This window comes from Colias philodice, chromosome 8 (assembly GCF_061535455.1).
Source record: "Colias philodice isolate Cphi_HAF_F1 chromosome 8, ilColPhil1 Martin Lab GWU primary, whole genome shotgun sequence".
Taxonomy (NCBI): Eukaryota; Metazoa; Arthropoda; class Insecta; order Lepidoptera; family Pieridae; genus Colias; species Colias philodice.
Window position 1 is genome coordinate 230,648 of NC_143093.1, and position 22,955 is coordinate 253,602.

The 22,955-nt window shown below is 36.2% G+C and overlaps 3 protein-coding genes across 3 annotated transcripts in view; 1 reads left to right on the plus strand and 2 right to left on the minus strand.

The window, feature by feature from the left end:
* raptor (regulatory associated protein of MTOR complex 1) overlaps window positions 1-8,918 on the minus strand; it is a 21,620-nt gene extending 12,702 nt beyond the window's left edge. Inside the window, exons 1-14 of the mRNA XM_089697771.1 lie at window positions 8,595-8,918; window positions 7,431-7,533; window positions 6,934-7,055; window positions 4,632-4,751; window positions 4,403-4,549; window positions 3,860-4,089; window positions 3,373-3,555; window positions 2,871-3,073; window positions 1,954-2,195; window positions 1,614-1,688; window positions 1,449-1,529; window positions 664-1,027; window positions 365-443; window positions 109-224 (exon numbers count right to left, since the gene is read on the minus strand). Of these exons, the coding sequence (XP_089553897.1) occupies window positions 109-224; window positions 365-443; window positions 664-1,027; window positions 1,449-1,529; window positions 1,614-1,688; window positions 1,954-2,195; window positions 2,871-3,073; window positions 3,373-3,555; window positions 3,860-4,089; window positions 4,403-4,549; window positions 4,632-4,751; window positions 6,934-7,055; window positions 7,431-7,533; window positions 8,595-8,771 (2,242 nt within the window). The 5' untranslated portion in view covers window positions 8,772-8,918. The remainder of the gene's footprint in view (window positions 1-108; window positions 225-364; window positions 444-663; window positions 1,028-1,448; window positions 1,530-1,613; window positions 1,689-1,953; window positions 2,196-2,870; window positions 3,074-3,372; window positions 3,556-3,859; window positions 4,090-4,402; window positions 4,550-4,631; window positions 4,752-6,933; window positions 7,056-7,430; window positions 7,534-8,594) is intronic.
* On the plus strand, window positions 8,503-22,488 carry LOC149486245 (DNA polymerase nu-like). The gene is made up of 14 exons (XM_089697698.1): window positions 8,503-8,677; window positions 13,576-13,669; window positions 14,131-15,204; window positions 15,311-15,427; window positions 15,510-15,636; window positions 15,725-15,959; window positions 16,246-16,487; window positions 16,710-16,840; window positions 16,974-17,083; window positions 17,241-17,418; window positions 19,419-19,573; window positions 19,951-20,124; window positions 20,368-20,493; window positions 22,308-22,488. Exons 3-14 carry the CDS (start codon window positions 14,246-14,248, stop codon window positions 22,436-22,438), a joined length of 2,685 nt encoding a protein of 894 aa, XP_089553824.1. The 5' UTR covers window positions 8,503-8,677; window positions 13,576-13,669; window positions 14,131-14,245; the 3' UTR covers window positions 22,439-22,488.
* Window positions 9,587-13,007, minus strand: lt (vacuolar protein sorting-associated protein light). The gene is made up of 2 exons (XM_089697937.1): window positions 12,457-13,007; window positions 9,587-11,708 (listed from the first exon to the last, which is right to left on the minus strand). Exons 1-2 carry the CDS (start codon window positions 12,890-12,892, stop codon window positions 9,625-9,627), a joined length of 2,520 nt encoding a protein of 839 aa, XP_089554063.1. The 5' UTR covers window positions 12,893-13,007; the 3' UTR covers window positions 9,587-9,624.
* Window positions 22,489-22,955: the final 467 nt, after the last annotated feature.

The window sequence follows — 22,955 nt, forward strand, 5'->3', positions numbered from 1 at the left end:
CGTGGTGTTTCATCAAATAAAGAATATACAACACCACAGTGTTGTATATTCTTTATTTTCTGAAAGTGGTGGAAAGGTAAGTGTTAGTGTAGTGGTGGTGGTGCTCACCGATGGCGGGCAGCGCGAGCGAGTGGTGCGGCGAGGAGTGCCTGGGCGGGCGGCCCCCCGCCAGCGCCTCCTGTCCACGGTCCACCTGCCCACCTCCCGCGCCGCGACCCGACTCCCTACACACATACACGTTATTATAAAAAGATAACTTTAACGAATTAAAATAAATACGTACATATTATGTAAATGAAATTAAAAATTATATTTTTTGTCATTGTCGTAAAAATTCAAGTGTAGAACATTTTGCAAAACTTACCTATCACTGCGTCGCATTCGCTCTTGAATATAAACTGCTATGAAGTGTTGCTCGAATATAAGTACCACCCATTGTAATGCTGAAAATGAAAAGTCACAATGAGCAAGGCAAAAATAATTAAAATTAATATGATAAGAAAATATTTTTTTTTTCTAATAATTGTATTATTGTGCTGCACAAATATAAAATCCAAAACTAGTTTATGGCTATGACATTCGACTGTGCAGATTTGTAGATGTATTATTGTGCGTACGGTGCGTGCGTATGCATGCATGTGTACGTATGGGGTGTCGGCTCACCGGCGAGTATCTCGGCGCGCGGCAGCGGCGAGGCGTCGAGCGCGAGGCGCCGGGCCAGCAGCACGGCCACCTGGTGGTCGAGCGCGTTGGCGTGGTCGGTGCGCGGCGCGGCGGGCGCGGCGCCCACGAAGCAGCCCAGCGCGAAGGCGGCGGCGGCGCGCGTGTCGGGCCGCGCGTGCGCCAGCAGCGGCGCCAGCTTCTCGTGCGCCAGGTCGCGCGCGCCGGCCCAGCGCGCCGCCTCGCAGCCGCGCCACAGCCGGCCCAGCCCCACGCAGGCCCACTGCTGCAGCACGCCCTCCCCACTCCCACTACCAGCGCCCTCCGCCTCGTGCAGCTGCTCCAGGCACGCTGATATCATCGAACCCTGCACACAACAAACGAAACAAATGACACTACATTATTCAAATACATATTGTTTACCCATAAGTTAAAAAATCAGTTAATACGTAAATATTAGAACATTTAAAAAATTATAAATGAAAAAACATACTTAGTTTATTTTCACCCTACAATAACATGAAAAAAAATTTAACAATAATGTTATAAAAAAAAATTATTGTCTATTAAACGTATGGTTTTCACGCATAAACTACTAGACCGATTTTGATGAAATTTGGCACAAATAATCTTTAGACCCTGAGAAAGAACATAGGCTACCTTTTATTGCGAAATATGTACCACGGGCGAAGCCGGGGCGGACCGCTAGTAATAAATAAATTGCGTTTAAAATCCGTTACAATCTTTATATTCGCGTAAAATCAATCACGAAAAAATAATTAACAAACCTGTAAAGCTGCCTCTTGACCCGCAGGATAATTGTCCACGATCCCCGCCAACACGAACGCAGCTAGCGTGCGATGTTCTGTCTGAAATGTAAAAAACACATATTATAGTCAAGTCAAAATACCAGCAAAAAAAATTGTTAAGTCACGTACGTATGTTAAACTTACATCAACAGATGGGTCTTGAAGAATTGCAAGGAAATATTTATGACCTTTTGCGTTCACCAGATCTACTTGACAACTCTGTAAAAAAACGAACCATAATCAATGCAAAATATTTATAGACATATTAATTATTGTTACAAAACACCAAATAAGATATTATAAATTATTTTAAGTAAGTATTGTTTTATGAATATTAATTAAAATTATCAATAATATGTAGTGACAACGTGGGGATATAATATTAAATTTCGTATTTTGAGTACTTATTTATAAAAAAATCTGTTAACATATTCCTTAAGTATGTGTATTATGATTAAACATATTTAATCAAGTTTATAATGACCGGATCGACGGCAATAATCTTGGCCCATATGTAGAGCATGGCGGGGCGCAGGTCGGGCGCGGAGGCCTGCAGCAGCTTGAGCATGTAGGGGAAGATGCCGACGGCCAGCACGGCGCGCACGGCCCAGCGGCCCAGCGCCAGGAAGCGGCACAGGATGTGCAGCGCGCGCACGCGGTGCAGCGTCGACAGCAGCACCTGCAGCACCATGGGCAGCTGCTCCGGCGGCGCGCGCGACACCGACCCTGCCGCCGACACCACACTCGAATATTAACTCATTCAATTACACTTCTTCTAGAAGCACTTTCGAAAGCAGTATCTGTGCAGAAGAATCGGCAAGAAACTCCATAGTTGCTCTTTTGAAAATGAAAAATGAAATGAAAATGAAAAATTATTTATTTCAGCAAAAACACAGTTACACAAATAATTTAACAATGTAAGAATTTGCTGTCGCTTATTATACACTAGCTTTCCGCCTGCGGCTTCGCCCGCGTTTTCAAAAAAAACCCGCATAGTTCCCGTTCCCGTGGGATTTCCGGGATAAAACCTAGCCTATGTCACTCAGAAATGATGTAGCTTTCCAACAGTGAAAGAATTTTTCAAATCTGCCAAGTAGTTTCGGAGCCTATTCAATTCATACAAACAAACAAAAAATCAAACCTTTCCTCTTTATAATATTTGTATAGATGTATAGATGTATAGACTAGCTTTCCGCCCGCTTTGTTTAAAACTTCATAAATTATATACTAAAACCTTCCTCTTGAATCACTATCTATTTAAAAAAAACCGCATCAAAATCCGTTGCGTAGTTTTAAATATTTAAGCATACATAGGGACATAGGGGCAGAGAAAGCGACTTTGTTTTATACTATGTAGTGATTATAATTAACAATATAATTATTTATAGGGGGGACACGTACACTTGCCCAGGTCGAGCCACAGCTGGAAGGCGGTGAGCTGGTCGCGGAAGAAGGGCGAGTGGCGGTAGGGCGGCGCGCGCTCGGCGAGTAGGGCGGGCAGCTGCGCCAGCGCCAGGTCCAGCGTGTGCTCCCACGCGGCCCACAGCGGGTGGCGCGCGAGGGACGGGAGGGCGGGCGACGACACCGGCGTGCAGTTGTACGACCTGCAGCACACGTGTAGCAACGTGGAGGACGTTCCGGTCATTGCATACTAATACTTGTTATAGGAACAAAATATTATTAAAAAAAGAAATTCAAATTCAACTGTACAAGCAGACCAATTTAAATAGGTAATGACAAATCAAAACTGCTCGTTAAAAATCGATGCGAGCTGCACTGCAATGAAATAAAATTCTACAGAACAATCATTTACAAAAATTAGAATTTGAAAATTCCAAAAATAGCTTAGAGACAATCGACATAATTCCAAAGCAACATAGTAAGACTATATTAATATAATGACCTCATGATCCTATCGGCGAGCAGGAAGTTCCTGCACAGACTGGCTGTGAGGAGATCAGCTCGGAACAGCTGCTGGAACAGCTCGGCCGGCAGCGAGCTCCACGCGATCGTGTCCGTGATCGCCGTGAAGATCCAGTTCAGCTCGCCCAGCATCGTGCGACGGTCCGTCACCTGCCCGGGGATTCTGCAATAACAAGAAATAATGTACATTGTACATTTCTGTAAATAAATGTGACATAGTAAATTATCGAGGAGTACGCATATTCAACTAAACAATCACGTATTGTTTAGCTTAATGTGAAAATGTGTGATGTTTATAAATACTAACTATCCTATTGAATATCTAAAAATGTGACTAACAATGTCAATGTGCAATTTTGGGTGCATTAATTTTATTTCGATTAAAACAAATGAAATTGCTAAGAACAAATCTACTTTTAGTTCATAAACAAATAGTTGTCACATCCGTCTCGAAGGACCATACTTACTTATCTATAAGATCAATCAGGTCCGCTCTCGCCGATCTGAGACGGCTTCTCAACACGAACCACTTCATGGCCATCTTGACGGGCGTGGTGAGGCAGGCGGTGAACAGGTCGGCGGGCAGCTCGGGCGACATCGGCAGGCTCTGGCCCGCCGCGCACGCCGCCAGCTGGATGCAGTTCTTGTACGACACCGGCGGGCCGGTCGCTTCGCCGCCCTTGCTGCTCACTTGCATCTGGAAGCAATAACCCAACACAGTATAATATTTGATCATACAAATCGAAAGGCAATACAGAGGACATATTATTCAGTGTAACATGATAACATACACATGCTTATGTTATTTATATTAGAAAAAACACCATAGCACAAAAGTAAGTACTCAAAATTACCTGTTTTTTTTGTGTTTAATCATAATTAAAAATAATCACATCAAGTAATTCCTAATAATTTTCATAAAATAATGCCCAACTTGCATAATTCAATATTTTGAGATCTATAACTATTTTTCTAAAATATCAATACAACATTAAGCCAATAACACATACCTCATAATCCCGCTCATGCTGTTCAGCAAACTGCTTGAAGTTCTCCACAATAACTCCAGCATTGGAGCAGTCGTACACGTAGAGCGAGGGCGCGCCCATCCACGTTTGTAGGTCGTACATCGATAGGGGGATGTACTGTGTGTACGCCTATAAGAAATAATTAAGTTTTTAATTTTTTATTAGGATTATTTAATTAGAATTATTCTTTTAAATGAAAAATTTTACCTACCTTATTAAACACCCATATCTCTCCCTGCGTGGTCGGCTTGGGCACGCCATGCCCGTTGTAGTGAAACAGCACGCGCTCCTCCTTTGCGTTGCGACGGAGTGAGCAGCACAGCTTCTTGATCTATTAATAGCGGAAATATTTTATAAGATCTTATAAGATTTTTTATTTTTGAAGTGAAACTTTTATTACATCGTCTCAAACTTTTTGGTCTGTGTAGCGCATGTCGCGTGTATCGCGGCTGCCGAGTAGGTATGCCGAGTAGGTATGCCGAGTAGGTACCGTCACGCGACATGCGCTACACAAAGCAGTGTTCGGAACCGTTCGAACAGTTTCACTTTTACCGTGGTTTCATAAAACCACACAACATTTTTTAATTACATAATTATGTTAATTAATTTTGCAAAATTAAAGCTGAAGCTTTTTATTTTAACCCAACATAAAATTGGAAGTCATATTTTTTTTGTAAGTATTTATGATTTGGCTATGATTTGTAATACATATTATTATGTTATATTTAAAAGCATGCTAATTTGTAGTAAACATAATAAACACATAACTATCTGGAATACATACACTGAAAAAGGGAAGGATAAACTTTTAATTCCCATTTCTGTTTTTCGCGTTTGACGTAAATTTAACATAAACAACATAGTGATAAACAGATAATCTTATAATATTCGCTCTAATTCCACTAATTAGGTAAAGATGTCTGCATTATTTATTATCTATCTCCAAATTATCTATATCATTTTGCAGCATTTACATCTATTGACTATCCAAATTTGCATGTCAAATTAATATAAAACGTACGAATTTAATGTCCTAACAAAACTGATGACATCAGCGGATGTACAGTTAAATTAGGCGAAGTGAGCTAATCCGACATTGGCCCAATTCGCACTAAGGTCGCACTGGCCGGCATTCAGTGCTTCAGTCTGAGCTAATTACCTCATTTGCGTTACTCATAGCCATTCAATACAGCTGCTGTCTGATTCGATTCGTTAATTATACATTTGTAAGAATGTTGTCTAATTTGTTTACTTTATGTAATTGATTGATAGCATTTTACTTTTCAGTAAGGTTATCATATAGGTAGCAAAATGATAACTTAGCAGAACTTTAATTGAACATAAAATAATCATTATTCAGAAAACTCGAGAAATATCCACCGAAATAAAAAATTAAATACATTTAAATAAACTTCTGAATTTCTTTTAGTATACCATATTTTTACGATACGATGTTTATGCATCTGGCACGATTTACGCTTAAGGGCAATTTCTCTCTGTATTTCATGTAGTATCTTTACAAAAATGCTTTACGGTATTTTAAGTAAGGGTCCGTAATCAGTAATCCTTACTGAAAATTTTATGATTATGAATGTTTGTTACTCGGGCACACAAAAAATGTGTCAAACTCTTAGATCATTAAGTAATGGATAACACTCGCAGGCGTTTCCCCTTTTGCCGAGGTATAAGATTATTTTCATCGAAAAATCTTATCCTTTCATAAAAACTACTTGCGTAATCGATTACAAGCACTCTGCGTATTCGTAAAACGTCGAACGGACGTCTGCGAGTGCTCCGCTAAAAATGCCGTTTTGTACTGTCAAGTCTTGCAGAAGCAATTCAAACATGTCGAATATTAAAAAAGATGGAATAACCTTTCATTTGTGTATATTTTTTTATTTTTTTAACGTACATTTCTAATAAAATGCAATTTCTAATAATCGTCGACGTATCGTTTAGCGATATGATCAAGAAAAATAATCGAGTCATGTTTACTCGATCATTGATGCGGCCCCACGAGACTATCATGGAAAGAAAATATACAAATTTAATCTTTATGAACTAGGAGATAAAGTTGAATTTAGAACGCCTTAATGAACCGCATTCCTTACGAGACTATCTTGTAAAGAAATACAAATTTAATCTTTATGACCTAAGTGATAAAGTTGAATTTAGAACGCGATATTGAACCCCACTCCACATGACTATCTTGGAATGAAATACAAATTTAATCTTTATTATCTTAATGATAGAGTTGAATTTAAAAACTCGTCGCTTAAAAGGTCGTAAATTTTTACGACTTTCGTTGACACAAATTATTTTTGTGAATGTGTGATTATGTTTCATTGTGTTTCATCAGTGTGAGTTACCCTCCCCGCACCAAAATCAGCAGAAAGTTTAGTTAGAACATTTGCCAGCGTACTCCATCCATTACTTAATGATCTAAGGTCAAACTTGTACTTATTTACGTTACTTTACACATAGTTGTCAAAGAATTAATTCCAACTGATTACCTCATCACTCGTAGGGTCGAGTGACTGCTTATAACGCGCGCGCGGCTGCCAACGCTCGTACTGTGACTGTAGCGCATGCCCAATCGTCTCCAGAGCTTTGGTTGGGGACAGCGAATTTGGATCTGTATATAAAATTCAAATTCAAAACTTATTTATTTTTCACAATGTTTTCATAAAATTACACATAAATTGTAAATCCGTGGAAAATAAAAATAATATAAAATGTTCGATCACATTTCAAACTAGATGAGGAGACATTTATAATGTTGATAACAAATTAATCCTGTATTATTTGGTCTATCTACTTCATAATATTAACAACTGAGTTTATTGTTATTTAAAAAAAATTGAATAACAAAATAATAGAAATTTCACAAAAAAACATTTAATTTAAACATACATAGAAGTATGTAATATCTCTAGTTTAACTGTGAAAAAGTAAATGTTTTTCTACATTCTTGCATAAACAAAAATAATAGAAGGACACCATAACATACCAATCCAGCACTCAAGTCTCGCACAAGGCTGTGTCTTCACAACATCTGGTGGGTCCACACCCACATTGAGGCACAGGACCAGCGCCACACAGTGTGTTTTGTACTGTAAACATATTCAAAGCAATGAATCCTTCATATATTCTTAACTGGTTCTTCAGCACAGTAGATACTGTAAAGTATTAAGCCTGGGTCTACTTTACAATTGAATTAAATATAAAATATTGAACAGTATTCTTCACCCTGGGCTTGAAAATGATGCTGTGGGTTATGTCACATTTCATATTTTTTATTTCCACTCATCAAAGAAAAGTTTACCTTGAATTGTAATTTATATAATTTATTATTATTATAAAATTACTTAATAATAATATGTCTATATTTTAATGTGCAATGGATTGACATTTAATCAATATAATATTATATCAAGGTAAAGGTAATTTTTGATTTATAATGTATTTGAAGGACATTGTAACACAAAAATAAAGGTGGGACTTGTGTGATTGTGGAGGTGAACTGCCACCAGATTACAGGTATATTTTAAATATTTATATATTTATTAAATTATGAATTACTGAGATATTTTGTACATTACTTTTTATAATCAAACGAGAAAAGAAAGTGTTTTTGCTTACATTATCTTAACAAATTCAGACAAACTTATAACTCTAGAATATTTACATTAATTGCATTCTACACTCCCATTAATTTAATTGAAAATGATTGACAACAATCAATGTAAACAATGAGAAATAATAAACAAACTTTTTAAATTTATAAGTCACACCTTACATTTATCTGATTATAAGTTTTTAATTTTTTATAAATACAATACACAATTAACCTTTTCTCACTGTTACTCATTTTAATTTTCTTTAAATGCATCCTTTATTTTATTTCGAAAATAAAAACAACTATACAGTAAAATTTACATTTATTGAATTATTTACAAAGTTATAAGTTATAACCAATGTTATAACTCGAAAAAATATAGGTGAAGTTTTTTATTGTTCTCCAATAAGATAAATGTATTATTCACTTGTTTACAATTAAGGCAAACCACAAAACATTGGAGCTCCATGTGCGTTTGTTTTCATGACATCGTGAACCTGCGTGTTTTGTTATGCAGCTACGACGCAGTAACCATATCTACTACTAGTTTCCTACCTTCTCCTTCACTCTCCACGTGTGTTCTTCTCGTTCAGCACCTTTTATTGGCTCCGTATGCCTGGGCTGGTTAAAACATAAAGGTAAATCATCTTCATAATCCGAGGAATCACTATCAGTCTGATCACTGTTATTCTCCTCATCATTAACTGCGAGATAAGGAGGCATTTCTGTCATTTTCACTTAACACTTTTAAACAATCACTTGAATTTTTAACCATTAACGCATGTAAACAATAAAGAAAAACATTTTCAAAACCTTAGAGAATCATGTGCGCGTCCATTTTTCGACACCACATGGGAATAAACAATAAACGCGCGTTTCAATTTACGCACAAACAGTCACTTCAAGATTTGTATATAGATAAAAAATGTCATAACGCGACAAAATATTTTATTAATTAAACTAATAAATTATTTATACATTTAATTTATTGTATTTGTTATTTATGAATGAATATCAAACCTCAAATATTATTATTAGGAGATAGCTTTAGCGTGGCTCTAGGTTACCATATGCGGGCGCGCTGTCACTGTCCGTGTGTAACACACATGGAACTATATATACTACGAACACATTATATTTTGAAATTCGCTGGAATTTTTTAAATGTAAATTGCTAATTTAATTCCATCTCCGTCGCATACATGCATCACTTTTATTTTTACTACTGAGTACTGATAAAAACGGTCGAGATTTGAAATATACATAAGTATACATTATACATATTTTTTGATAATCACTCATTTTGGGTAAACTCAAACAACTTTTTAATTTGATAAGGTTTATTTTAGTTTTTAATGATGTTTGTTGAGGAAGAATATACAAGCCACCTCATTTCATTACAAAAGCACCATAATTTAAGATAATGTTTTATTTGAATAAACTAAAATTAACATAAATATTGCAATAATTAGGTACATTAATGGAAAAATACTATTTTATATAATTATCACACCGCCGCGAGGCGAGATACTTGCCCCCCCCTATATAATTATATGAGTCCTAATTAAGTTTGAGCAGATTGTGGGTCACATTTTAACAGCACTGCAAACACTACAGGTGTTGCATACACCGTCAGGCAAGCATTCTATATGAAAAGAATGTCTACAATTATAAACAACTAAGTCTGAAGCATTTGAAAGGTCCCGCATTATGATTCTTCCCTGGCAGACACAGCACATAAACTCGTCAGTTACAGATATACCTCGCTGTTGATTCATGATTAATTTTTCATGCAAGTCAAAATAATTCCTCAACGTAATTACTTTACAAGCCTCTTGTACAGACATTTGTAAATGGTAATCGCACATCATTTTCACAAGTGACTCTTTTAGATCCTTTATCTCGCATCCAGGTTGTATGTTTTGTATGAGCATCCTGGGATCTACGTAATTACCTATCCTCTTTAGCAGCAATGTAACACATTCTGGTTTATCAACAGTTTGTTTTATAAGATCAGTCCAAAGTTCCTTATCATTATGTTCCTGGCAGAAGTTGATAGCTTGATTTATGTCTTGTAGCTTTTCAATAATAATTTGTAATGCTTCCCTCGTATTTCCTATTCGGCCGAGTAGAAAAACCATTTCAGGATAGAATTCATTGCTTTGACAAACGTCTAGAGCTTCTTGGATGGGATAGTTATCACTGCATTTAAGAAATGGCAATAATTTTTCTCGAGCATACTTAGCATACAACTTGACAAGCTTTCCGTGATAACGTCCATTTGGTTCTACTTTACTGTAAGCATCCAGGTATTTAAAAAGGTATAAATCATGATTTTGGAGTTGCTTCTCTACAACTTCAACGGGTACCTTTGTCTTGTCATATAATAAAAGTGGAATAGCAGTATCACAGTCAAGGTTCATCAAGTCTAGAATTTTGTCATATATCACAGAGTACATGTCGTGTTTTATAATAAGCTTAAATACGTCTTTGTGCTGGATCTTTAAGTATGCAGTTAATGCCTTATCATACTTCTTTTGGTAGCAATAAAGTAGAGCTAATGCTTCCAAATAAATATTCTTATCAACTTCAGTTGTCAACAAATGCTCCAAAACTTCTTTTATAATAACCCCAGTTTTATAAAGGCCAGGATTCCATTCTTGTACTAATTTAAGAAATCCTTGAGGATCGACTTTTAAATACTCGTAAAATATTAATTCGTACATGTGCGAACTTAAGGCTTGATCGGGATTTCTAGGCACATAGGGACTTATCGTACGGAGTTGATTGACTTCTGCAAACTTAAGTATTTGGTTCTCCCATAAAACTTTGTCATTTTTGCATATTCTTGCACACAAAATTGCAGCTTCTTCATACATATGCTCAAACATTAAATGGTCTAAATACTGGACTCCAACCGTCACCACTGAATGCTTTGCGGTCTTCCCGCCGACTTCCTCCAAAACGGTAATCGCTTTTTCAAATCTTCCATGTTCTGTTAACCAGTTGACTCGGTCATCAATATCGTAAGGACTGGCTATAACAATGTCTTTTGGCGATACAATGAAAAATCGGTTCTCTTCTATCAGAATATCCAAGTAATAGTCATTACATGAGTACTCTTCATACCCCCGAATATTTAAGCTGTCCGTGGAAACTTCACAGAAGTCACAATCCTTATAATCTGCAACTGACAATACAGGTCTTTGAGCTTTCCCACTTTCAGCGTCGGGTTCTTTGGGCACGCCTAATAATACAAGTTGATCTTCGAGAGGACCCAGGCCACTGATAAAATAGTCCGTTTGAAATGTGTAAACAGGATCAACTAAGTATTCAGTCACATCTCGTGTTTGTAGCTCAATTTGGCTTCTTTTTCGTATTACACATATGCGTACTGTATCCACCCAACCTATCATGAGGGTTTTTGGTGCAGACCATAGTAAGTTACAGCGAAAGTCTTCTATGGATCGATTTGGAGCTTTCTCCCATTGGATGAGACCTAGTGAGCATCTGGGCACTAAGTCGTACACACGAACACCAACCTCGCTGGCCCAGGCGACGAAACGATCATGCCATGCAATGGCTTGCACATATCCTTCGCACTCACAAAGGACAGTGCTACGTAATCGGTTCAAGAATGTTTTCTCATAAAGTGTTAATTTATTATCACCTGAAATCAAACAAATACATATATTTAATAACAAAACAAGTTATACCTACCACATTTTTTATTTGGTAGACTCTCTGCTATATTTTCATGACTGGATCAATGAACAAAATTGTAAATACATATGAAAGGAATATTTGTGTAGAGCATGTTTTTACTGTGAATACAAAATCTTGATTATTTAAACTAGAAACATTGTAATGATTATTGTACTTATTTTAATAAATGGATAGAGATTTGAATTAAAATGTAGATAAACCATAACCATTCAATTAAAGCAAATAATATGAACTAGTGAGTCATCTAATAGGTCAACTAAGTGAATCATAAGACATTCATTTTTTAAATTTCTTTGGGAACTTTAATGGATAAAAGTATGAATGATTAGAATTATTCTCATATTAATATGTTGAAGAATTTTTCTACTGTAAAATTCAGTTTATAAGTTAATCTCCTGAATATCTAAATGTGAAGAACCCCAAATTGCTTATATATATAAAAATTACTTTTAGATATATAGAATATCATTCACAGCTTATTTCCTAAACAAGAGGTTTTTTTTGTGAATGAGACATTAAAATATATGGATTTAAATTACTGAATTGTTGTATAAATCTTATTGGAAAAACCACATTATTACTTTAATGTACATTATTATACCAAATTATAGTAGAATTGATACGAAATACAAGGTGATTTTTTCTACTCTATCTTATAGGAAATGATATGTATTTTTTGATTGTCTAATTACCAGTAAGAAACCTTCTTCCAGAGCCTGATTTGAAATAATAGGGGTCTAAGGCGACAGACTTGACCACACGACCTAGGGTCAAATTATGAGTATTATCATCTGTGTATAACCCATACACTAGCACTTTGCCGTCGTCGGAGCAGCTTGCGATGTAGTCTCCATTCACATCCACAGATATTTTGTTCACGGCGATCGCGTGAGCCTGCAAATCTTTCTGATTGTTGTCCATGGATATCGGCACTGTATTTCCTTCGTGATCCAATAGGTGTATTACGCCCCATTGCGTACCGAGACATATAAACTTTGTGTGCACACAGATACAGCTCACGGCATCTTTTAATAGTATATTTTGAACGTCATTACCCATTCTATCATATTTTAACTTTGGCTCCTCGTCAGGAGGCAAGCTGTCGCAACTTTCCAGGTTCAACGCCATGTTATTTAGTATATGTATCTAAACAGTGATAATAATTACATATTTGATTAAAATTATGCGTTTGCTTGAACAATCTAGTTTCTGTGTTCGCCTTTGTATTTCCACATAAATACGCTGTTTGCTAAAATGCTAATCAGACATCAGTCAATCAGTCTATCAGATGGCATTTGACACTTGACATTACGACGTTTCGATTTGCTCAGTGTACAGTGTAAAATTCTTTACGATTTTTTTACGTCAATACCTCTTATGGAAAAAATCTTGGAAAAAAATAAGGATGCAATATTTATGCAGTTTATTTTGAACGGTCAACGAAATAACGAATAAAATTTGATGTTCATAATATTATAATCTTAACAATAATAAAAAAAAAAAAATAAGAAAAATAGCGGGAAAATCAAACGTTTTTTTTTATTATGCTTGGACGCAACTGGAGCCTGGAGGTTTCAGCAGAAGTTAAAGCCCATTGATTTACGAATATATTGTGCACCTTTGATTTCATGAAGCATGTATAAACGAAATAATATGAGAAATAAAAATTTTACCTATTATAACGAATATTTGTCAGAGTTTGGTCAAAAAGTTTTGTCTAATTTAATTGATTTTCAAACTGGTAGGGATATGGTTCTTGTTAGATTATGTGATAAATTTAATTTCTCACTATAAGTTATTCATTTTTTTAGAGCGCAATCGCAGATTACGTCCGTATGCTGAAGAAACTCTAATTGGAAGACAGACGCAACCCCAAACGCAAGTCCATAAGAAACGAATTATTACGTAAGTTGCTTTTGCATTTTATAGTTTACTAGCTGAGTTTTAAAGCATTTTAGTTCTTATAAATATATATTTTTGAAGTGAAAACTTCTTTAGCGGCGTTGGGTATAAAATCTTAACCTCGCGTCAGGACACGTGGCCTGATCGAAATAGCGTAAGATGGATTTTTTTTAGCCCTTAAGTATATTCCATGCGTAAGACGGATACCATTCCAAAATATCAAACATGCTGAACGTTAATAATCAAGTTTTCACTTCTGCCGGCACTCCCGGAGTGCAACCCGTCTTTTTTTATTTCTGTCTTAGCGGCCTGCACCGTACCGCTAACCGCTTAGACAGCCTCATGATAGTAGATACCTACTAGATAGATACTATCCACAAGTCTAAGTAAAATTATTAAGTATGTAACACATTCTATACTAGCTGCGCTCCGCGGTTTCACAAATAAATAATAGATTATTTTAGATTCAATGATGGATGTGACTCTCAACAACAAATTCACGAATTTCAACATAATACAATTCAAACGATTAGTCCCATTATAGAAAAATGTACAGATGTAGTACCAATACCTACGAATATGGAACTAATAGAACCAGCAATTGGTGTAGCCATTCCTGAAACTTCTATTCCACTGACCACGAGTAATGTTTTAAGTGACAATTTAGTAAATATCAATGAAAAAACAAATGAAGTTGATAATACAAATACAGTGGATTGGAATAATTTCATTGATACTGATCTATTATCAGAGTTTAATATAAATTCAAATGCATATTCGATCACGGATATTCCTAATAACAATGCTCCTCTATTTAAACTTCACTTTACTAAAGATAAGGCCCGTTCAAACATTAATTCTGAAAAAGAACAAAATGTGAAAGAAAAACGAACTAAACGCAAAACTGCAGTAAAAAATTGTGATACTAATAAAAAAACAAAAGTCGAATCAGACGTGGCATTAGATAAGAAACCGAATTTTAGAAAAAAGAAATACACAACTGCAGTTAAAGATTGGTTAAAAGATATTGATTGTGGTAATGTTGATGATCTCGATCGTGTTTTTGATCAAAATATTGCAATGAATACTCATGATGATCATGATGATGGTATTGAAAATGTTACAAAAAAAATAACAATAGAAGAAGTGCCTAAAAATAATAAGAAAAAGAAAACAATTCAAGCACAATTAGCCAATAAAGATGGTATCATGAAGTATTCAAAACCGAGAAATAAAACAAATAAAAAGGTCGTTGAGGACACCATCAGTACGATAAGTGATAAAAATGAAATAGAAAAGGAAAATGATGTTGATAAACAAGTGAACGTTGATGTTACAAAAACACCTAAAAAGACTAAAGATGATAAGGTGAAAGATAGAAATATTAAAGCTAAGTTTATAGCGCCGATAAAATCCCAAATTCCTGTAAAAGACATTACATATAACATAACTATTGTAAATGAAAACAATTTAGATGAATGTTCAATTCAGTTTAATATTACAGAGACACAAGAAGTTGTAGTAACTTTACTATATGGGTAAGATAAACATTTATTACTAACAAAAGATATTGCATTACTATTGTTATATTTATGCGGTAACGGGTAAGGAATTTGTCCATAATATAGGCATCTTTATTCTCAGCAATGGATTTTCTCAACTGAACAGTCACCACACCGACGATAGTTGCACAGCTGAAGGACTCATGTTTTTGATTGATGACAATTTTTACTATTTCAAAGGAAATGATAAAAGCTTTATGTATGTTTCGTGGTTTATTACGTTTATTATTGTTATAATGGAATACATTTTGTTTTCAAATCGGTGTTTTTTATTTTTTCAGAAAAATTATCAATGAAATATTGAATACGAAAATAGTCAGCTATGATGCGAAGCATGTGTTAATTTACGTTATTTCAAGTTTCGATATTCCGATTGGAAAATTGAATCTAAATATATTTGATACCAAGGTTGATACTACTATGTGCACTATACTTCTCAAAATAAAAATATGTATTAAATATATTAATTATAGTCGTCATAATGATTTCAAAATAGATAGGTGCGAGTTTAATAGAACCGGACAATACCCCGGAGAACTTCTCCGACCTGCAGAAGTTACTAAACTTCAAGGCGGAGTACACGATCGCGACAGACTGCGCTTTGCAGAAGTGTGCGTGGTACATGACGTCACTGGCGCAGTGTGCGGATACATTACAGAGGGAACTCGTTGAGAGAGAGCTTTGGAAGCTCTTTGTGGATGTGGAAATGCCTGTCCTTTCTGTTATTGCAGGTAGGAGTGGGAGAAATGGATAGGTTTCAAATATGTTATTGCTAGGGACGTAATTAAAAGTAGCTTGTCGAAATGATGGCATATTTTCAGATATCTTTGCTTAGTAGCAATTGGAGTTAAAGATAAACTATATAAATAATACGGATTTTTTTACATATTGATTCAATCATAATCTCTTCCTTTACCGTCTCAGGTTAGTTTGAGGATCATTGTTTTATTTTTGTTTATTTCAATAAGTTTAATGTAAAGTTCAAATAAGAATACTAATTATGATAATTCTACTAAGAAATGGAACATTGCGGTGTCTGCGTGGATCTAGAGAAGCTCAAATGTATGGAAAGCGTGTTACTGAAGAAGATGAAGACAACAGAGCTGGAGTGCCACAAGGCAGCTGGGAAGAGCTTCCAGGTGAACTCCGCTGTGCAAGTCAGAGCTATACTGTATGATGAGCTCAAGTTGGACACACAGTGCAATGTTAAGATTAGAGAGACGATATGTAAGGGAGCTAAGTCTACTTCGGAAACTATGGTGAGTGATACTGATACGACTTGAAATAGGCGTGTTTTTTTTTGTTAATAAAGTCTTTTAAAGTTTAAACATCAGTTTTGGTTTTGGATTGACTGCAATACATGAAAACTTAAAAGTTTATAAATTATAAAAAAAAAACATGTTTGCAATAGAATTTATGGACATTTTTCATCTCGAGTCGTACATTCGTGTAGTAATCAAGTATTGGCTTGGCTGTTGTAGTTACGCAGTCTGATGTCAGTACACCCACTGCCCCGGCTGATCCTGGAGTACCGCCACCTACACAAGGCGCATGCCACCTTTTTAGCTGGTATCGTGCCGCACGTTAGAAATGGGATCGTTAGACCGACTTGGTAGCGTTATTTATAGTCAATTATTTATTCCTGATTCGATAATTTTAGACAATTTAAATATAATATATTCATGGCCCAAATTAAATTTCCTTTTATTAATTTTGACTGTTCGTTATTTTGAACCAAATTATAGGATACAAACAGCAGCAGCCACGGGTCGCATCGCATGCAGCAATCCCAACTTACAAGCAATACCTAAAACACCTTTCAGTTTAGTTCTCTTCCCGCAGGAAAAAGATAGGGGTACCTACATAGTATTTAATATTCACTGTTACATTCCAGACACTTAATTTCTTATCAAATATTTCTAAATAAAACTGTCCCAATAAATTAATTTGTTCTTTATTTCAACTGGACAATCTTAAAACAGCCCTATTTATAGAATTCCTCTATTCATAAGATATCGAGATCGACACGCTAAAGTTCCGCTCAGTATACACGGCTCGATCTGGCTGCACACTGCTAGCGGCTGACTTCAAGCACGTAGAGTGCCGCGTGTTCGCGCACCAGGCGGCTGACAACGGCCTGCTGGCTGCACTCGCTAGTCCTGATCTGTTCAGAGAGTTGGCTGCTAAGTGGTGAGATTTATTACCACACGTTTTGTTGTGTGGTATATTTGTTAATTATTTTTTAAAATATAAAATATATAAAGATATTTTCTATAACTAGAAAGTAATAAGCTATTCGTTCGTTTAGTGTTCACTTACTTCAATACTTTATCATTATACAGGGTGTAATCGTTAAGTGTGCACAGGCGATTTTTCCGTAAGTATTACAGATAACAAAAAACTTTAAACTGATATCGAAAGTACTTAACCTAATGAGTAAAATGACCACGTAATAAATTTTTAAAAATAAATCGAGAAATATCAAAAAAATTATCTTTAAACCCTCCCATACATTAAGTATGAAATATGAATATCCCTTAAACATTTAATATGAAAGATTTTAGCTTTCTTTTTCTTTTTTGGTTTTCTGCTTTAATTACTTCGCAAATTTGAAGTGGCATTTTCCACGCTCTTTCCGGACATTTTCACGCATTTTCCGGATATTTTCCGGGGATTTTCCGGGGATTTTCCGGGCATTTTCCGGGCATTTTACCACGCTTTTTTCGGACATTTTCACGCATTTTCCGGATATTTTCCAGATATTTTCCAGGCATTTTCCGGTTATTTTCCGGGATTTTTCCAGGCATTTTGATATTCCCAGGCATTTTCCGGGGATTGTCCGAGCATTTCCCTGGGATTTTCCGGATGTTTCCAGACATTTTCCGGACATTTCCCTGGCATTTTCCGGAGATTTTCCAGGCATTTTCCGGTTATTTACCGGGAATTTCCCAGGCATTGTCCGGGGATTTTCCGAGCATTTCCCGGGGATTTTCCGGATGTTTTCAAGAGATTTCCGGACATTTCCCTGGCATTTTTAGGGGATTTTTCAGGCATTTTCCACGCTCCTCCCGGACATTTTCAAGCATTTTCCGGATATTTCCGGACATTTTCACGCATTTTCCGGACATTTTCACGCATTTTCCGGATATTTTCCGGACATTTTCACGCATTTTCCGGATATTTTCCGGACATTTTCACGCATTTTCCGGATATTTTCCGGAAATTTTCACGCATTTTCCGGAAATTTTCACGCATTTTCCGGATATTTTCCGGACATTTTCACGCATTTTCCGGACATTTTCAAGCATTTTCCGGATATTTTCCGGACATTTTCACGCATTTTCCGAGCATTTCCCAGGCATTTTCCGGTTATTTTCCGGGAATTTCCCAGGCATTGTGCGGGGATTTTCCGAGCATTTCCCGGGGATTTTCCGGATGTTTTCCAGACATTTTCCGGACATTTCCCTGGCATTTTTCGGGGATTTTCCAGGAATTTTCCACGCTCCTCCCGGACATTTTCACGCATTTTCCGGATATTTTCCGGACATTTTCACGCATTTTCCGGATATTTTCCAGGCATTTTCCAGGGATTTTCCGGAAATTTCCACGCATTTTCCGGATATTTTCCAGACATTTCCCAGGCATTTTCCGGTTATTTTCCGGGAATTTTCCAGGCAGTTTCCGGGGATTTTCCTAGCATTTCCCGGGGATTTTCCGGACATTTTCCAGACATATACAGGCTATGTCAGGGAAATGTCCGGAAAATGCCTGGAAAATATCTGGAAAATACCCGGAAAATGCGTGAAAATGTCCGGAAAATTCCCGGAAAATATCCGGAAAATGCGTGAAAATGTCCGGAAAAACGTGGAAAATGTCACTTCAAATTTGCGAAGTAATTAAAGCAGCAAACCAAAAAAAGAAAAAGAAAGCTAAAATCTTTCATATTAAATGTATATGGATATTCATATTTCGTACTTAATGTATGGGAGGGTTTAAAGATATTTTTTTTGATATTTCTCGATTTATTTTTAAAAATTTATTACGGCCATTTTACTCATTAGGTTAAGTACTTTCGATATCAGTTTAAAGTTTTTTGTTATCTGTAATACTTACGGAAAAATCGCCTGTGCACACTTAACGATTACACCATGTATATCAACATAAATTCAATATTTATATAATTTATAAAGGCTAAACAAGTCGCCAGAGAGCGTGGTCGCGGAGGAGCGCGAGCGCACTAAGCGCATCGTGTACGCGAGCCTGTACGGCGCCGGCAGCAGGAAGCTCATGGAGATACTTGACGTTTCCTATGACCATGCACTCTCCATTGTTTCTAGCTTTAATCGTAATTATACATTTAATAAAATTTGAGGATATTACCACTTTTGTACATTAGTAATAGTTAGGGCCCTAAGGTTGATCCTTGTGGCACTCCAAACACATTTCAACAATAATTAAACGATCAAACAAGTGAAGGTTAAAATGACAAAAAAGTAGTTTCATTAATCTAATTATTTTACGGATTTATGATAATTACGTTAATAAAACCTTCCAAGTCTGAAATAAAGTTGATATTGAAGCTATCAAACGCTTCACTCTATTCTTGCTACATATTTTGAATTTGTGATAGTTCCAATTTAGATGATTAAATAAGACTGTGCCATGGATCATATTCTCAATAATTAGTTGTAGCTTCTTAAACCTATAATTTAATTATTCCAGGCACATTTCCCGCAATGAAAACGTTCGGCCGGTGGGTAGTAAGTCAGTGCGAACAGAATAACGGTCGCATACGCACGGCTAGTGGCCGTACCAGGACTTTTCCCAATATAAATAGCAAGGATTTCGCGATCAAGTCGCATGCGGAGAGACAAGCTATTAATTTTGTTGTTCAAGGTAAGGAAAAATTGCCATGGGTAGATGTGAATGAGATTGGTAGAAGGAAAAATATAGCTGTATCGATAAGAAAGTGTTTAATTTTTATCTGACCCCGCATAATTTTACTGTAATTTTACTGATAAAAACTAAATTCGGCTGTGAAGATATTTTTCAAATATCTAGTACTTCCATAACCAAATGGATATGATTGCCTCTATCCAACATACTGTGATCAAGAAATAAATAAATAAATGACGCCAGGTCTAGCGGCAGACATAACCAAGTTAGCGATGTGCCGCACGGCGCGGGTCGCGGGCGCGCCGTTGCTGCAGATACACGACGAGCTGGTGTGGGAGTTACCGCAGCAACACGTGGCGACGGCTGCTGGTTGGCACTTTTTATTCAAATGTATTTATTTGGTATAATAGGGTGATATACAGGATGTAATCGTTAAGTGTGCACAGGCGATTTTTCCGTAAGTATTACAGATAACAAAAAACTTTAAACTGATATTGAAAGTACATAACCTAATGAGTAAAATGGCGGTAATAAATTTTTAAAAATAAATCGAGAAATATCAAAAAAATTATCTTTAAACCCTCCTATACATTAAGTATGAAATATGAATATCCCATATACATTTAATATGAAAGATTTTAGCTTTCTTTTTCTTTTTTGGTTTTCTGCTTTAATTACTTCGCAAATTTGAAGTGGCATTCTCCACGCTTTTTCCGGACATTTTCACGCATTTTCCGGATATTTTCCGGGGATTTTCCGAGCATTTTCCGGGCATTTTCCAGGCATTTTCCACGCTTTTTCCGGATATTTTCCAGAAATTTTCCAGACATTTCCCTGGCATTTTCCGGGATTTTCCAGGAATTTTCCGGGAATTTCCCAGACATTTTCCGGGGATTTTCCGAGCATTACCCGGGGATTTTCCGGATGTTTCCCAGACATTTTCCGGACATTTCTCTGGCATTTTCCGGGGATTTTCCACGCATTTCCCAGACATTTTCACGCATTTTCCGGATATTTTCCAGGCATTTTCCAGGGATTTTCCGGAAATTTCCACGCATTTTCCGAGCATTTCCCAAGTATTTTCCGGGAATTTCCCAGGCTTTTTCCGGGGATTTTACGAGCATTTCCCGGGGATTCTCCGGATGTTTTCCAGACATTTCCCTGGCATTTTCCAGACATTTTCCGGGGATTTTCCGAGCATTTCCCGGGGATTTTCCAGACATTTACAGGCTATGTCAGGGAAATGTCCGGAAAATGCCTGGAAAATTCCCGGAAAATATCCGGAAAATGCGTGAAAATGTCCGGAAAAACGTGGAAAATGTCACTTCAAATTTGCGAAGTAATTAAAGCAGAAAACCAAAAAAAGAAAAAGAAAGCTAAAATCTTTCATATTAAATGTAGGTATATGGGATATTCATATATTTTCATACTTAATGTATGGGAGGGTTTAAAGATAATTTTAATGATATTTCTCGATTTATTTTTAAAAATTTATTACCGCCTATTACTCATTAGGTTAAGTACTTTCGATATCAGTTTAAAGTTTTTTGTTATCTGTAATACTTACGGAAAAATCGCCTGTGCACACTTAACGATTACACCCTGTATAAGTTGATTTTATTGCTAAAATTGTAATAAGGTAATTAAGTAAACATTCTGGTAAAAAGACATAAAAAAGGTAAATGGTAAAAAATTAACAAACTACGCCTACAATGTGTTCAGTGGTTCAAAATTATATTTAGAAAAGATTTTAGATAAACATTCACTAAGGCCCTGCGCAGACGACAGACTATCCGTGACGCACTTTTTAGTCTGTGAAAATAGAACCTATGAAATTATATGCAGTAACGCACACGACGCGCAAAAAGTCCGGCGCACAAAAAATCCGTGTAATTCGGGCAGAACGCACCGCGCCGCTCCGCACAAAAGTGTGTGAAAAGAATTGAACGTTTGCTTCAACGCGCGCTAACGCAGACGGCGCACACTTTACACGATTTCCATAGCGTCTACGTCCCTACAGCTCTGCCGACAAAATGATCGAAGATGTGCGTCGTGTGCGTTGAGTCTGTGAAAAATCCGCGACCGACTTTTTGCGCGCCATGCAGACTTTTTGTGCGCCGCAGACTCGATCGCACAAAAAGTGTGCCGTCTGCGCAGGGCCTAACATGTATTTTTTAATACAGCAGTAATAAAAAGCACGATGGAGGAATGCGGTCGAGAGTTCGGCATTAGTGTACCTTTGCCTGTCGCATTGTACCATGGGCCAAGTTGGGGAGAATTAACCGAATTCACACTAGATGATATTAACCACTAGCGAATAAATTTATTTTATATAAGTGAAAAATATGAAATAAAAAACAATTGACTTTATAATGTATTTTATTTCTCACTCAAGGGGATTATGCAACATGATTATGAATGGTTATACACAAATACAAATATTCCTGATTTATGTAAAGGAATTACAAACACTATAAATATAATCAGAGTAACGTCGGAATAATGTCGCATACATGTATTGATTCGTATTCCATTAATAAGATTATCAAAAATTATACTTTTACAATCACAAGTACATTCTTCCCCATTCCTATATTTCGTTCAATTCATTTACACGCTATACAAAATCACTTAAAAGCAAATATTTTAAAAACCTTTACATGGCGTAGAATAAATAAATACACACTTGAAAATATGAAGCTAAGTGCATTACATAAATATTTTTACAAAATAGTATGCGTTACAATATAGGCTTGATATCTATGATTAAAATGTATCAAAAATGTAACATGCTCTAAAAAGTCACCATCTTATTTTAATTTTATTTAAAC

Excerpts from the sequence above, each read along its gene's own strand:
- lt (XM_089697937.1), bottom strand. The coding sequence starts at position 12,892 with ATGGCGTTGAACCTGGAAAGTTGCGACAGCTTGCCTCCTGACGAGGAG. Across the intron at positions 11,709-12,456 it reads TGGAAGAAGGTTTCTTACTG|GTGATAATAAATTAACACTT; the intron begins GTAATTAGACAA and ends GTTTGATTTCAG.
- LOC149486245 (XM_089697698.1), top strand. The coding sequence starts at position 14,246 with ATGGAACTAATAGAACCAGCAATTGGTGTAGCCATTCCTGAAACTTCT. Across the intron at positions 15,960-16,245 it reads TGTCCTTTCTGTTATTGCAG|AAATGGAACATTGCGGTGTC; the intron begins GTAGGAGTGGGA and ends AATTCTACTAAG. Across the intron at positions 19,574-19,950 it reads CATTGTTTCTAGCTTTAATC|GCACATTTCCCGCAATGAAA; the intron begins GTAATTATACAT and ends TAATTATTCCAG.